Genomic DNA, 16726 nt, shown 5'->3' on the forward strand with positions numbered 1-16726 from the left:
CATGTGTGTTTTACTTTTAAAAAAATTATTAATTAGATAATAAACTATATAATAAACTATACAACTATATTTTATTCAAGAAATAGATGTTTGTTACTTAAATAATATAAAGTTTTTATTTCAAGAGTTATAGGGGGCGCCACCAACCGGACGTCTCACTGTGCAAACACCTGTCAGACTCAACCAGCCCAAAACCATCACAAAAGTTCTTCATCACGGCCCGCTCTTCTTCGGCGGCCGTTGCACAAGTAGACCGTGGCATCGGTGGGGAAAATCTAACGGTAAACGGCACCGGATAACCAGTGTGCATGTCAGACAGCGACAGCGAGTTCGATAATCCGTCGGAGAACACAAGACTGATGGACGGGCACGTAGCCGCAAACGGCGGCAGCGGCGACGTCCGCCCCCAAGACCAGCGGAGCAAGCATCGGTCGCGATCTCAACAACAAGACGGCGGCGAGGTAGTAAATTTACTTCCAGCATTAACCAATTTTTATGCTTGAAATTAATTGTACATGTCCATATTTGTAGGGAAGTGGAGGTGCTGATGTCCGAATCCGTCCACAAAGCAACCAGCAACAAGCAGAGGGCACCTGGCAAGAAGATGAAGAAGAGTTGAAATATGGTGCAAAACATGTGATTAAACTGTTTGCTCCTGTGTCTCTGTGCATGATGGTTGTTGTAGCAACAATTCGCTCAATCACATTCTACTCAGTCAAAGACATCTACTTTGTGTATACACCTTTCCATGAAGAAAGCACTGAGACTGGTACTAAAGTATGGAATGCAGTGGCCAACTCACTCATCCTTATGGGGTGATAGTGGTGATGACTATTGTGCTTATAGTCTTGTATAAATACAGATACTATAGAGTTATCCATGGATGGTTGATAGTATCATCCCTGATGCTGCTCAGCATTTTCTCATACTTATATCTGGAGGAAGTTCTGAGGGCTTATAACATACCATGTGATCTCTTCACACTATTTATAGTGATGTGGAATTTTGGAGTGATGGGTATGATTGTTATTCATTGGAAAGGTCCACTCATTCTCCAACAAGCCTACTTGATCTTTATTGCTGCTTTGATGGCATTAGTATTCATCAAGTATCTGCCAGAATGGACAACATGGGTTGTCTTGTTGGTGATTTCTGTATGGGATTTGGTTGCTGTCCTTACACCAAGAGGTCCTCTTCGAATTTTAGTGGAGACTGCTCAGGAAAGGAATGAACAGATATTCCCTGCGTTGATTTATTCATCAACTGTCTTGTATACTTATGTGGGCATGGCCAATGCAGAATTTGCGGGAACGGGTCTTCCAGGGAGGCGGTCTTCAGCTCAAGATGGCTTTACTGAAGACTGGGTTCAGAATCATGCGGCCAGAGCGGCTCAGAGACAAGTTGAAGTGCATGATAACGGCGCTGCCGGTCGTCCAACAACAACCTTACACTCAGATACAGAAGAAGAACGCGGTGTTAAACTAGGTTTAGGCGATTTCATTTTCTACAGTGTCTTGGTTGGTAAGGCGTCTTCATATGGAGACTGGAATACTACGCTGGCTTGTTTCGTTGCGATTCTGATTGGATTGTGTTTGACCTTACTGTTGTTAGCGATTTTCAAGAAGGCGCTGCCCGCTCTGCCAATATCAATTGCTTTCGGATTGATATTTTACTTCGCAACTAATTTTATTGTTAGCCCGTTTGCTGATAGTTTGAGCAATGAGCAGGTGTTTATTTAATGATATCAATGCGTGAATAACCAGAGTATTAATTAAATAATTTACTGAATGAAATTAACTATAAAGTATAATTATTTAACAAAAAATTTTTTTCTGTATAAAAGTGTCGATTGAAACTTTTACTAGATTTTGTAAATTTTATATTCGAACTTATTATTAGTTAGACAAAAATTATCAAAATTCATTCAACAATTGGCAATTACCAAGTCCAAAGATAAAAAAGACGAAATCGGAACAATAACTATACTTAAATTGATAAGTGAATATCATTAAATTATTTATTATCAGTTTTTATTTATAATCTTTACGCTTGATAACTCAAATTAATCAATATGATTTATTGTATGTTCCTGTGTTTAAACATTATTGAAATGACAGACAATTCATGAGATAATATCAGAGAGATGTTGAATGGGATGAGCATGTAGTGAAAGCGCGAAAACCTGAAGCATGACACTTTCAATAAATAATGAAATATTTGTTTCATAGATAAATAATTAGTGAATGTACATACAAGTAATTTTGTAATTAATAATAATAAATAATGAAAGAATCCACAATTTGAGAGACAAATGATTATACATTTATATAGAACCTCTTTCACACCAGACATATTCTTTTAATTTAAAAGATAGATACCTACGCCAATAGGCAATATACAATTAGATTAGATACAATATTTTGAAAAATAAATAAATAAATAAATATGAGGGGGAAAAGAACAAAGAGAACTTGAAAGAAAATAGTTTTGAGAATGACTTTAAGCCAAAATTAGGGAAATTGTAGTAGACGTGATTTAGCCTCCGGAATGAAAGCACCAAGCGAGCCACTGTAGAAATCAACCTTGTTATGCAGGGCGTTGACAAGTTGAGCAATGCGGTTGTGAGGACCATTATACACATAGTTTTTGGTTGTTTTTGTAGTTTTAAGTAGACGGTTACATCTCAGCGAAAACCCCACTGGCGCGAATTCAAAACAACTGTTGATTTCCGGTGCATCAATGAAGCCATTTACGACTTTGAAGAAGAAAATTGAATCTGCCACCTGACGACGAGCTTGCAGACTGTTGATATTATATTGGTTGTAGATATCATTTAATGGGTCGAAATCCTTTCGACATGCCTTAAAATACCTTATTTTGATATTTTAATTTTTATCAATAAGTTTTAGTAAGTTTTCATTATTCAACAATTGTTTAAATCACGAAGTGTTGTCAACAGAGTGTTCGAAGTTTACTTGGTTGGTATCACCTGGCAACGTTGCAAATAGGGGAATTGAAAGAGAGAGGGATGGCCTTGGGTATAATCTACCAAACTGTCAAAATTTCAGCTGATGTTCGTTCCAAAATAATTTATAATCACACTATATTTTCCTCAATTTGCCAGTAGTAAACTCGTTGATGATGACTTCTTTACTGATGAGATGTATGGGAGCAGCTCGGTGCCCAACACTGAAGCTGTAAGTTATCTCATGAACATACACATAAATAATTCCTGAAAACAATAATATGTTCTATTATTTACTTAAATTATGGGGTATATTTACATTGTATATTTGATTTTAGGCCAATTGCTTCCTTTGGAACAAGCTCCCCACACTTTGCTGTTAATGAACCGACTCTGATCCGTAAAGATTTGGCTTTATTGAAGCAAGAAGAAGTTGAGAAAAAACAGAAATTGGCAGGTTATATAACAATAAAGGGACAGGTACATTTTCAAATAGATTTCTTAATTGAGAAGTTGCTTATTTTAATTCTAGTTAAAATGATAATATTTCTTTTTAGGAAAATATTTCTGTAGTTACTGGAGTTCCTGAGGAACATATTAAAACTAGAACTGTTCGTATTTATGAACCAGTCAAGAATTGCATGCAGAGTGGAACAGATAACATTGGCCATTGGGAGATGGAGTTTGATAACAGGGAGAGATGGGAAAACCCATTGATGGGCTGGTGTTCAAGGTAATTTCAGAAAATTTAAATTTAATATTTTAAATGAAATACTGCAACCAATTATTAACTTAATATGTTAATGTTTGTAGTGGAGATCCTTTATCTAATATGAAACTCCAGTTTAATGATAAAGAGGAAGCAATTGCTCATTGTGAGAAAAATGGCTGGAATTATTTCATTGATGCAACTACACAAAAACCACCTAGAGCAAAATCATATGCTAACAATTTCCACTGGAGCAGGCGTTCCCGTACGTCCACCAAGTAAAGAAATCTATACTAGCCACAAAAATTTAAGAAAATGTAACTAATTTTAACATGTGTACATGTTATGATAATAAATATGAATTTAAGAGCGTTTCTAGGACTATTACAACCAAAAACACCAGTTAAACTTCGAAACAGGTTTATTTTATAACAGGATCATATCTGCGCTAAGAAAGTCCGAACGCGAAGTTAAAACGCAAATAAACGAGTTCAAATTGCAATAAACAGCGATGGAGGAGAGTCTAGGTAAGGTTAGATAATGAAAACAAATTGCAGTACCAATGGCTTCATGCTAGACACACGATCTTACCTGTTTCACCTGAAACTTTTTAATGTGGAAACAATAAAAACATAAATAAATATTTTCTCATTAATAAACTTTGTTTAAAACATAGCATTAATTCTTATTTGTTGTTCGATTCAATTTAAAAGCGTCAAATACCCAATTTGATCTAAAGTTCTCAATTAATTGTAATATTAATTAATTACATGCTAAAATCATCTGTTCAATATATGATAGTATCATCAATGTCGTTATCTAAACTTAGTAATAAATTAACAATGATATCCCATAGTTTTAATACACATTCAATTATCTTCATATTAGTTTATCTTTATAGTTTAAATGTTTACGTTTCACATCGGTGCCATTTTGAAACGGCGTCACTCTTTCGGTTGTGTCAATTCAATTGTCTCGTTATCATTATATTATTGATATCGTATTTATACTTTATTATTCATTAATTTCATTATTTTTATAGTAATGTGAAGATTTTCTCGGCTCGTTCGCTTTTGTTGGTTTAATTTTACAATAGTGTTTAATACATTCGAATTGAAAAATGTAATAATCTCAAAGGCAATCTAGGCAAATCGATTGTTCAACGAATTTTACATCACTACCAACAATGTGTACGTTTGCACGCGTACGTAATTACATAATTACAATGATTACAATCAATAAGTAATTGAAAATGTCTCTCGGTAAAGATTATACAGTTAATTGGTTGTAGATGTGTTTAAAATTTTCTTGGTTTTGTTTTCTTGGTTTGTGTGTGACTGGATACAATCTTAAACGTTAGCTCATAATATTTAACTCTCTGTATGTACATTATTAAAATATTTTGGCATAAAATTTAATTAACGTACGTCGTGTGTCGATAAAATCGTGTTTGACGAGCTGCGCTTCGTTTATCAAGTAACTTTTCAGTAATTTGCTTGCGTTTCAAAAACATGTGCACATCTTAATAATACAACTGCATGATAACGCACAGAAAGTAACAAGTAAAATACAACAAGTATCAAGTAACAATTAAAAAACTTAAAATTAATATTAAACATATCTCAATCTTATTAATATCACAATTGAATGTAAATGTAATGGTAAATAACGAATGCGTTCAAATTTCGTTTAAATTCTTCACTATTTACACACCATAGAGGCAAATAATTATAAAAAGCACTTACTTTAAGTTTATTTAGGCATTACTGCTCAAGTTTTGCATGTACTTGCTTTGTTTTAGTGTTAAAAATCGACTTCAAGCTGTAACTCTGTTTGAAATTAAATATATATTCATATTTATATACAATAAATATCTCATTTAATTTTAAAATTTTAAATTCTCATTATTTATATGTATTTCACTTGATAATGTTAACATTAAATATCTATCGCTCTATTTTTATACATTCATTTAAAAATCGCGATATTGTTGCTTTAATTTTTGAAATTTTTCATTTTATGTTCAATTTATGTTCATCAATTACCTTGTAAGACTCTAGTCTCTAATTGTAGGCCATAAACGTTTAACGTTTTTGTTTGGTTTTGCTTGTTTTTGTTTTGTTCACGCCATAATTGTTCGCAATTCATAAATCGTTTACTCGCTTAATATTGTCAAATGTATTTTATTTGCGTTTACGTTTATTGTATAATATTCAGGCGTCAAGCGTATCGAAAAGCTATGCTTTGCTGCCTCACAAAGTGGAAAAATCAGCGCCGAAAAGTTTGAATATCGTTCGAAATTGATGGATTCAAAGTTGCCACACGAGCGTCGTTCGAAAATGGCGGACAAGCGCAGTGACGTGAGTAAGTTTGTAAAAACATGCGTTGCACAAGCATATTGAAGCGAAATTCGGAACGGTAAGCAATTACTTTTGATATTTTTGATCATGTCCCAAGCACGATATGTCTCTGGTTCATCCTAAATTCATCATAATCAGACGCGACATTTGTTTTTAAGGTTTAGTTTCCACCTCTAACATCATTTTCGCTAAATGTACAGATTTTCTTCATTAAATCTATCTTAATAGTGACTAGTTTACGTTTAATTTATTACGATTACTGATTGTACGAATTTCCAGTTTGTTCTCAATTTTCTTTACACCTAATTAATCGTCGGTTTTTGCGTTGAGGCTTTGTGCTGAGTCAAGTAAGAAAATGCAATGAATCGAGAACGAATCGGTAACAATTAATCGTTAAAAACAAGCTAAAAGATTTGCTAAATCTCTGCAAACTAGCTACGGATGTTTAAAGATCAGCTATTTTCGTTAATCGTTAAATTCACCACTAGCTTTTCCTCGTTTAGTAATTGACTTAGAATGAGATTGAATCAATTGAAATGTACATCAATGTTTCGTTCGTAATTTGAAACAAAAAACTTTATAATTTATTCACGTTTTAATCGCTTGGATTAATTTATTAACGATAAGTTACTTATTACTCCTCTAACGCTACTGGAATCTTTTTATTTAACTTTTTTGCTTTTTAGTAGTTTTTTTTTGTTTGTTTGTTTACGTCGAACAAAATAGCTACCCGCTATTCTGTTTGTTTTGATATACTAGCTAGGTAACTACAATCTTTAAAAAATCACCTTGTCTTCGCTTCGCTTAATTACTTTACATGGTAATATGTACAACGTCGTAATTAGTTCCCCTTTTCTTTAATTAATTAGAATTAATCACTTTACCATTTTTGTAGTTGTGTGTTTCGTTATGTTTATATCTTCGAACGTGAGTAATTCAAATTCAATCGAAAACGAATCAAGCGTGTAGATACGTGTCCGCTACGAGTTTGGATCTCTGTTATTCATTTTAGTATTACATAGGTCGCTTAGGGCTTAGTCACTACGCTATTGCTATGTATTTATTTATGTACATGACTTAGGTTTAGGGTGAGTGGGATCAGCTGGTGTGGGGCGGCTGCGGGGGCGAGGTCGGGGGCGTCGGCTGGCGGGGCGGGACGATGATGCGGACGTCTCTCTCATCTGCGCTGTCGTCGGCTGCGCGGTACTCCTCGCTCTCGCGGTGCACCAGCACCTGCACCACGGTGCCGGCCGCCGCCTCACTCTGCTGACGCATAAGTGAGGGGCGGCGTGCGCCGGGTGAATCGGGCGATGCCTGCGTCACTAAAATGCTAACATCAGTGCCGTGCTTCGCATCGGAGGAGCTGGAAGAGACACTAGTCGCGTCCTGCTGCGCGTGATTCGCACCTTTGTTGGCCTTCACCGAGCGCTTACGGCGCACGATGCTGCCGCGCTTGGGACGTGCCTCCTCGGCGGTGGCTGGGTGCAGGCTCAGCGCAGGCGCGGCCGGCTCCGTCGTGTCGACGGCGTCCTGGTGGCGCAGGAAGAACGGGAAGTTGCACATGCTGCGCCGTCTGATTGGGACAGATGCAGGCGTTGGTGAGATGGCGTCCGGGGTCGCCCCGTGCACCTTGATGCTGACATCGGCGGACTCGCGCGCCGCGTCCAACTCCTCCGGGTCCATATTCGCTGCGCTCGAAAGCAACAGCAGTGGCAGATTCAGCCACGGGCCACCCAGTTCGCTCAGGTCGCTCGCGTCTGAGGCCCGGGAGGACTTGCGAGAGGACGCGCGACTCCCTCGATGCACATGCAAGAACGCCGAGAGGCGACCCTTCCAATCACCTGGTGACGATGTTTGTGTCTGTTCGTCCTCCACGTCTTGCTCAGCTTCCAGTTCCAGCTTGCGCCTTGAATAACAAACCACCCACATCAATCTTGCACATCTCACCTCAAAACCCACTCTAATCACTTACTTAACGTAATTCCTGAAGGCCTTCTGCAGCACCCGGGCGGCTTTGTCTTGCCGCTTCCAGATGCGCGTGGAGGACACAATCTCCAACTCTTTGCGCGTTGGAAATTGTTTCTTGAACTTAACGTCCATCTGATCTTGCAACTGGAGCACACAATCACACACAAGTTAATAAATCAACCTTTCTAAATATTTTATTTTGAGTTATGAGACACTCTTACCTGTCTGAAATTATCCGTCTCCTCCACGTGTCCGAGCACATGTTTGACAAGCGAATGCAGGATATCCAGACAGTGGATCTTGTTGCCTTTAGCGATGGGCAAATTAAAACTCACCAACGCAACGGTGTTCGGCTTTGAGATGCCTAGAGGCGGGTCTAAAGAAGCAATGAAATCAGACAATTGTGAGAATCTAATAAATTGCGTCGCGTGCGGATCGTATCTGGAAAACACGTAAAATTTCAATTACTTCCCATTCCGTCAAATGTGTCGCAAGAAGACATCGTCAACAACATGAATTAGCCTAGTTGAGGTGTCGAGTGTCGAGTGTATAGTGTTATATAGTGTATGTAGCTGCAGAGTGAGGTTATGTCACTCGTAACGCTCTCATTGTTTTAAAACTAGAAAATTGGTTAGGTATCGTAATTGCGTGAGATTTCATTTGCGTGCACGTCTGTTGGTTATCGAAAGTAACGGAATGGTCAAAAATGGTTATGTTGCACCTTACCACAGGACGCTTTAGTAAAAATGTTAAAATTTAAGATTAGTTTTTTGCTTTCCTGTTGAACAAATCGCATTAGAACCGTAACAATCATAAGTTATTTGTTTTATGTTCACTTTCATGCAATGAAAGCGCTTTGCTAATATATGGCTAAAGCCTAAAGCCTTAAGGTGCAATTTTCAAAAGAAGCTCAAAATAGTACCAAGAAACGAAAGTATCCCAAGAGTTTAAAGATTTACCCAAAAACCAAAACAAAAAAAGAAAAGACTAAACGCAACTACAAATGAAATCTTTAGAGATACGTTATCAAACTACGGTAAAAACATGTTTAGTAGATACAAATTTTATGTCGAGAGGTTAGAATTGAGTAAATTTAAGATTTTTGGCTATAAAACTAGCCAAAAATGTTAAAAGAGTTGGTTGTTTAGACAGCATACTAAGTTTGAGAAAAGTTTCAGCAAAGTTACTTTCAAAAATTAACATGCGCATTTCTCAAATCTTGAAGTTTTGCTTGAAATGTTATTTTCACTCTTATAGAATGTAAGTTTGTACGTACGAGTTGTAGAAGTAAAATGTGGTATGCAAAAACATAAGAAAACAAACGAAGTTGCACAACTTACTTGGACCAACGAATGTAGAACATCTCAAGGTCATCCTCAACAATGCCTATTTCTTCCTCTTGATGTGCTTGGTTGAAGTTTTCCAGAATGATGGCGATGTACATGTTGATGACAATCATGTAGTTGATGATGATGAAGCTAGTGAAGTAGATTATTGACAAAAGCGGATATCCACAATCGCCATTGGTTTGACCCATGTACGACGGATCACAATCTGGTGGTTGTACCATTAAGCTCTCGAGCACATCATTCCATCCTGCTGAGGTGATGAGCCGAAAAAGGAGGTGCATAGACCGTCCAAAAGTTTCAAAGTTCACCATATCATCTAGGGCACCTTGTTGCCGGACATGTCCAAATAGGAACATCCCAATTATGGCGTAGATGAAGGTAATCAGGGCCAATAGTGCCCCGATGTTGAACAAAGCGGGAAGTGAGACTATCAACGCAAAAAGAAGTTTACGAATTCCTTTTGCAGCCTAAGAATGATATTGATGGTAAAATAATATAATTATAACTAAATATTAGGATTACCTTAATTAATCGTAATATCCTTCCAATTCTGAAAACTCTCACTACTCTAAGGAGAGTCGGCGACACCGGAAAGTCAATCATAATATCCTCCATCAAAATTCCAAATATAGACGCGAACACAAGTAGAAAATCGAAGACGTTCCACGGCACCGTAAAGTAATGATACCTTAGGCCAATGATCTTTACGATCGCTTCGAGACCAAACACCGTGGTGAAGAAAGCATTGCTAACTTCGAGCAGGAAGAAGACCGCATGAGGTTGATCATAGTGCTCGATGCCCATACTCAGCATGTTAAGGAAGATCAGCACGAATATGGCGATCTCAAACCGTCTCGAGTTTGACAGGTCGTAAAACATCGCCAGGAATGGGTTCAAGGGACGCTTGATAACCTTCTGAGGTTTCTTCCTGCCTAGCTTCTTCATAGCGGTGTAGTAGTGCTTTTGTGATTCGGTGAGGAACATTTCTAACACTCCACCTTCGTACTGCGAACCAACAAATCAATTGTAATCATGACCAGAATCAGAATTACATTCAAAGTTAATACCTTTTTCTTCAACATGTTAAAGTTATCGATAATAACTCCAATGAAGAGGTTCAACGTGAAGAAGGATCCACACACGATGAAGATAACGAAGTAGATGTACGCGTAGAGATTGGCTTCCCTTTGTGGTTGAAGATTAACCCCTCGAGCGTCTACTGCGTCGGCCATGACTTCCATCCATCCCTCGAAGGTGGCCACTTGAAATAATGCCAGATAGGCGATGCCCACGTGGTCAAAGGAAATCTTCGAGTTGATCCAGGTGAAGTTCTGCTCGAAGCACTCCCATTTTGTGTTTACAATCTGCACGGGTGTTGGGAAAGCGCAAGAAACGTTCGAATTTAGACCTACTCAAGCTCTACTAATGCATTCGGTTTGCATGCCGTGCAAAGTTACTTACGGTCGTTGGGAGAATCTCGCCGTCCTCGTCCACGCACTTGAAGAACTTACCGCTGAAGAACTGGACGCCCATGATGGAGAATATCAACCAGAAAACCAAACACACCAGCAACACGTTGAAGATACTAGGGATGGCGTACATTAATGCGTTCACTACAATACGCATTCCTTGCCATCTACTTATTGCTCTTAATGGTCTCAACGCTCTTAGAGTCCTCAAAGATCTAAGGACTTTTAAATTTTCGTTTTCTTCGATGAGCAGACTGAATAAACTGACGAACACGATGAGGAAGTCCAGCAGAGTCCAGAATTCACTGAAATACTTATGAAAACCCAACGCAATCCACTTGAGAACCATCTCGATGACGAAGATCATCGAAAAAACAAGGTTTGTCCAGTATAGAATGGACTTCAGTCTAGGGTTTTCATCCAAATGAATATCTTCGAAACAGAGAGTCACCGACGACGCAAAAATGAGCACTAAGATGAACCATTCAAACGCAGGTGTATCCACCACAGACATAACTGCAGTTCTTCCATTGGTCCACCTATTACCAATCGGTGTCTGCAGTAGCTGGTTCCAACAAATGCACCTAAATAACAGATAATCAACATTAGTATTTTAGTATGGATGTAGTGAAGGATGGGAAGGGTCTAACTTTTCATAGCAATGGTGCGGGAAGCAATCGGGTGGGGTGCGTGGTGTCTTGTTGCGACCGAAGTACGGGAAGTTGCCCATGCCGTCAATGTACTGCCCCTTCGAGTTCCTCCTGCCACCTACAGTCAACTCGTCAACATAAGAAGCGATTGCCTGCCACGGTTTGTCTTCACCTGGACCAGCGCCGTCGGGACCAATTTGCCCACCCATTGGGCCGCCCACCGACGATGCATCGTCCTTACTGCGTTGGGGACAGAGCGCCGACTCCTCGTCGTGTTCAGTATCGGCGGAGATGCCGCGGTTGAAGTTTTTCATCTCGACTGATTCAACGCTTTCGTCTAAGGAGGAAAGGATGCGAGGTGTGAAAACAATAATTAAACATCAAAGATTGTTAAAACTAGTAAGGATGGAGTGGAATTAGTTTTACCTTTGCTATCATTGGTTGTACCTAACCCTGAGGACATGTTTTGTAACAAAGGAGCAGGTTCTTTACGGCCACACTCGGAGTTGTGTTCTGTGTCCTCTGAAGTGCCATTGATTAGAGTCGCATAGCGACTACGACCGTTACCAGTATCCTCGTAGTGTACATGTTGAACATGAGGTTCTAAACCTTCGTGTAGAGTTTCTTGATACTCGGGAGGTTCGTAACTGATGATTGAAATCGGTCGGTTCATAGCTTCCTGATAACTGCGTTTATCACGAGGAAATGCCACAACTGTTGATTGTTGAATGGCTTTTGTTGTTAAACCAACTAAAACGAGAGTATTTATATCAAAATTCTTATTGATATTAGTAACAATATTGTACCTCTAGCAAAGGCTTCTTCTTCAGCATGGCGTTGCATCACTTCTCGGACAATTTGCTCCAACCGCGAATTATCATCATTCTGCGTCTGCTCCTGCATTCGTGTAATCTTTTTCTTCTGCACCAATTCACGAATGCGGTCAAAGCTCTGCGCCAGTTTCGATTCATCGCCCACTTCCTATGTTTTTAAATAAGAGGAAAACAGCAAAAAACTAAATTATTACATCGTCTTCCAATCCGTTATGTGAAGCACATGAAACATCAAACACCAATTATGACAAACATCAACAGCTTGGGAAAGAAAACAAATTAATATTAAATTATTAATTTTGAACAAATATTGCTTTGTACGTTTCCGTACAATTTGGGGTTGTTCTTGAGGTGCCTGAAACACATACAAACAAACACAAAACATACATACACAATCATTGTGTGTAATGTCATGATAACAATTGTGCTAGAATTTGGTAAAGCTGTGCGGGAATAAATAAATTGCATCACCATATAAGCAAATGTAAGCAAAGTTGAAAGATGCAGAAAAGGACCTAATATAAGTTATGCTCTAAATTAGACTTAAAGAAAAGACGAAACAAAGGAGGTAACAGTCTAGGTTGAGAAAAAACGACGAAACGCGAAAACGTAGAATTTTCAGACTTCAGACACCACATGCAAAACGTACATTTACGTCAACGTCACGCCATTTCCACAACACAAAAGGAGAGAGAGCTTACGTGAAACTTACCAGCAGACACTAAATAGTACCTTGCTTGCTCTTTCTTAATCAATCTTACTTTTTTAACTACATTTCTGCACGAGTATAATCATATTCAAAAATGCCAACGCTATTTTATTCTTGGTCTAGGCGAGCTCTAGACTATGATTAGCTAAATTGCTAGATTCAAAAATTCTATTAATAGTAATGTAATTAATTATTTTGTACAAAAAACATAAAAATTATAAGTTGAAATCAATACAAACAAAACAAAGTTAAAAAGAACATAAATAAATAATGTGTTTCATGTTATCGGAATGAAAGTTATAAATAAGGGTTATGTTACATAACCAATTTCATAAAAGTGAGGTTGTATATGCAAAGCGATATAAAAATTTAATTAATAGCAACATCTTTGGTTTGAGGTGGCCTTAAGTGCAAAAGGGTATGTGTAACAGTCAAGGTCATGTTAACTTTGATCGATTTTTGTTTTCTAAATTTTCTACAGTGTGCAGTTTAAGTGTGTTGTAGTAAAAACAAAACTACAAAATGAACGGGTTTAATGAATGAATTTATATAAAAGGGTTTAAAATTTCAGCGTTTTGTAAGAAATTCTACACGATCTATGCTCGGATCAATGTACTGCTGGAGAAAATTAAACGGTTTAGGCAAAGTACTACCACGTGCCGTATTGGTAAGTCGTAATAGACACTCCCCTTGACGAATACCTCCTTGCGCGTCTTCAGCTCCTCGCTGTTAAAGCTGTTGAGCAACAACGCCAAGAACAAGTTCAGAACCATGAAGTTACCCATCACCAGTGTAGGCAGAAAGATCGCTAAACAAATTCCAGGACCCTAAACAAAATCATCAATAAATTTATAAGTAATACTAACTTTCGAAAAACGACAATTTAAATACCTCATGCGCTTCAGCTCTCATACAATCCCAAAGTGGCTCAATCCACTCTCCACATAGAATACGAAAGATCATCATGAAGGAATGAAAGAAGTCGGTAAAGTTCCACCTGAGTGCATAATCAATATGAAATATTTATTGGTATTGGTTTGATAGAAAAGTGTATACCTGGGTATTGGATCAGGATAAAACTTATCAATAGTGTAATCCTTAGAAAACAGCTGCATGCCGATGACGGCAAAGATGTAAATGACGATCACCAACACGAAGGTAAGATTTCCCAGCGCGCCGATCGAGCTGATGATGATACTGAGCAGGACCTTCATCGTAATCCAACTCTGAGCCAACTTCAATACCCGCAGCTATAACCATCACATTAACAATAACATAAAACTATTAGGACTCCTTGCGAAAATTGCTTCAACGGTTATTTTACCAATCGGAGACCGCGAAGCACGGAAAGACCATCCACTAATTCAAAAATTAAATCGAGCAGACTAGCAGAGACGATGATCAAGTCGAAAATATTCCAACCACATTGAAAGAAGTCTTTGCTTAGAGCCATTAGTTTGAGGCAACATTCAAGAGTGAATATGGAAGTGAACACCTAGAAATAAGAAAATAAAACAATAAAATTATATAAATTTAGAATGTAAGTTTTGAAATTGTGAGATTTACCTTATTGCCAATGTCTAAAGCCCTCAGAACACTTTCACTCATTCCGTGGTGCTCCATCGCAAGGAAAACGGTATTCAGCACGATGCACACCGTAATGGCAAGCTCAAAAAGCGGATCTCTCACGATTCCGTACATAATCTGCTGAAACTGCAGCCACCCGTTGTAATCCATGCAGCAGCGTTCACAACCAGGGCAGTTTCTATCAGGAAGATCATCTTCAACGAAACAGAAACAAAGAAAATCATTTGAGTTTGAAATTAAATTAATTTAATTAAATTCAATTCAATCAAAAATATTGAGTGCATTAAGCAAATTGAAAATTTCCACTTTTTAAGTTTTATGTATAGAGCAAGATAAGCCGTGGGCATGTGGGCATTCAACGTTTCGTGTACTCGCCACTCGAGCGCAAACTTATTGAATCGAGTATGAATTATAGCCGGCGAGCGTTCGTAAATTATCCAAGGACGGTGCGCGCCTCGAGGGTTTGCATTCCTTCCCATTGCTCATCCAACAGGCGCCTCGCAAAGAACGCGAGTTGATTTATACGCGCGAAATGCTTAAAGTGTTTGCGCGTGATTAGAGTGAAAAATTCCTGTATACACATATACAAAGTGATAAAAATTATCCAACAATATTTGATTTTACCGAAACAGATTTTTTCGTTGCGTTTCAGTTTTTCTATCCTGTATCTCTTTAAATTTTAAATGATTAGTAGATTTTCTCATTTCTTCCTGTTCACTTATTCATGAGAGTTTCCGATTCAAATATAAATTGCATTGCTATATGGCTTTGCGCTCCGAAACCCATTTTATACCTACTCCTACAGATACTTGGAAAGAAAAGGAGAAAAAAGTGGAATTTTATTTGTGATGGAAAAAATCTAAACTCATACCTATTACGACTATGTGTGAGAGGTAGTCTGGCGGCAGCGTGTACATGTTGTGCTTCTTCGTGCCCCCTTTGCAATCGCCCACGCCATTGCACTTGATCACTTTGATTTCTTTCGGACTTACAGATAATGTTACTGGTGTTACTTCAACTCTCTGTAAACATGACAGAATAATGTTTTAATATTACTAAAGTGGGAGTTGAATATATTAATAACATACCCTGATTACAGGCTGTATTTGTGATCCAACATCTTCTGATGTCACATCACCATCATCATGATCATCCACCACTCCGGAATCATCCAAAGATGATTCTCTATTGTTCCCCTCACTATTACTACTTGTTTGTCTGCTGTGTGGTCCTAGTCTATGGGGAGCTAAGGTGTTTGCTGACTGTAGGGTGTCGGGACATTTGGGATCTGATAGTTGTACATGTTTTGGTGCTGGTAGCGGTAGAGGTAACAGTTGGGGACGTGGGGAATTACTTGCCCTGCTATTACGTGGACTGGGACTTGGACTGGGTGTAACAGATCTACTGGATTTTTGTTTCGGAGAGGACTTGGCGCTGCCCTTGGACGAGGTTTTCTGCTCCTTGGGCTCTTCTTTTATCTCGCCCGAGGGTAATTCCGGAGGCGGCGAGGTTATCGCATTGCTCCGGCCGCGTTTTCTCCGCCGTGTTCTCTTTCTTGTGTAGGACGATAATAGAACACCTTTACGGGCGTCGATCTTTTTAATCTTGTGCTTTGAGAGCTGCTTTACATGGATGTTGGCCGGATCGAAACTGAAAGTGGAGTCTTCTCGGTGGTCTACTAACTCTTTTTTACGTTCCTGTGGCGAGTAAATATTTAAACATGGTTACATTTTGAGGTTTTTGTTGAGCGAATCTGATGGTACGGACCTCATTGGTGATCTCAGCTTCCTCCTCGTAACTTAGCGCTACCACAGCCAGCATGAGGTTGATGAGATAGAAGGAGCCGAAAAAAACGACGATCGTGAAAAACGAGACGCTGATTGGTCCGCACGCCGACAGCACCATGTTGTACACGTTCTCCCAGTAGTCGAGGGTGATGAGCTGGAAGGTGGTGAGCATGGACCAGAGGAAGTTGTCGAAGCTCGTGTAGCCGTGGTTGGGGTTGTCGCCGACGCAGAGGCACGTATGCGACGGCGGGCAGTGGCGCGAGCCGGTGACGTTCCCACAGATGACCGGATCGCCCGTTTCGTTCTTTATCAGCCACGTCTCTGGATTCGTCGTCCAGCT

At 38.9% G+C, this 16726-nt stretch overlaps 3 protein-coding genes across 10 annotated transcripts in view; 2 read left to right on the forward strand and 1 right to left on the reverse strand.

The window, feature by feature from the left end:
* The first annotated feature begins 6 nt into the window (after positions 1–6).
* Positions 7–2299, forward strand: Psn (presenilin). The gene is given in 3 exon segments (XM_065310539.1): positions 7–461; positions 532–811; positions 814–2299. Coding segments are annotated over 3 exon segments (1359 nt in total). The 5' UTR covers positions 7–308; the 3' UTR covers positions 1740–2299.
* A 737-nt stretch (positions 2300–3036) lies between these two features.
* ND-18 (NADH:ubiquinone oxidoreductase subunit 18) lies at positions 3037–4349 on the forward strand. 3 transcript variants are annotated; one of them, XM_065310551.1, is made up of 5 exons: positions 3037–3197; positions 3304–3445; positions 3523–3698; positions 3779–3991; positions 4043–4349. In XM_065310551.1, the coding sequence occupies exons 1-4, from the start codon at positions 3139–3141 to the stop codon at positions 3954–3956; spliced, it is 555 nt and encodes a 184-aa protein (XP_065166623.1). In that variant the 5' UTR covers positions 3037–3138; the 3' UTR covers positions 3957–3991; positions 4043–4349. The 3 variants fall into 3 exon arrangements, with proteins under 3 accessions (XP_065166623.1, XP_065166624.1, XP_065166622.1); XM_065310552.1 differs by having other exon boundaries at positions 4054–4349; XM_065310550.1 differs by having other exon boundaries at positions 3779–4048.
* NaCP60E (Na channel protein 60E) overlaps positions 4318–16726 on the reverse strand; it is a 72655-nt gene continuing 60246 nt past the window's right edge. The window contains exons 5-24 of one of the 6 annotated variants that reach the window (XR_010549650.1): positions 16367–16724; positions 15688–16296; positions 15471–15621; positions 14579–14793; positions 14337–14507; positions 14069–14262; positions 13904–14009; positions 13701–13839; positions 12277–12450; positions 11897–12220; positions 11471–11807; positions 10813–11404; positions 10419–10715; positions 9874–10356; positions 9343–9818; positions 8224–8443; positions 8007–8146; positions 7876–7940; positions 7441–7607; positions 7216–7356 (exon numbers count right to left, since the gene is read on the reverse strand). Coding sequence is in view for 5 of the 6 variants with exons in the window: in XM_065310530.1 (XP_065166602.1) it covers positions 7133–7940; positions 8007–8146; positions 8224–8443; positions 9343–9818; positions 9874–10356; positions 10419–10715; positions 10813–11404; positions 11471–11807; positions 11897–12220; positions 12277–12450; positions 13701–13839; positions 13904–14009; positions 14069–14262; positions 14337–14507; positions 14579–14793; positions 15471–15621; positions 15688–16296; positions 16367–16724 (5794 nt within the window). In the remaining variant the exon portion in view is untranslated. Of the gene's footprint in view, positions 7941–8006; positions 8147–8223; positions 8444–9342; positions 9819–9873; positions 10357–10418; positions 10716–10812; positions 11405–11470; positions 11808–11896; positions 12221–12276; positions 12452–13700; positions 13840–13903; positions 14010–14068; positions 14263–14336; positions 14508–14578; positions 14794–15470; positions 15622–15687; positions 16297–16366; positions 16725–16726 lie in introns of all 6 variants that reach the window. The other 5 variants (XM_065310532.1, XM_065310533.1, XM_065310535.1 and 2 more) reach the window with 5 other exon arrangements.

This window comes from Atheta coriaria, unplaced genomic scaffold (assembly GCF_025399875.1).
Source record: "Atheta coriaria isolate IRGN ID8LTWV9N9 unplaced genomic scaffold, Caltech_Dcor_3.1 hic_scaffold_9_pilon, whole genome shotgun sequence".
Classification (NCBI taxonomy): domain Eukaryota; kingdom Metazoa; phylum Arthropoda; class Insecta; order Coleoptera; family Staphylinidae; genus Dalotia; species Dalotia coriaria.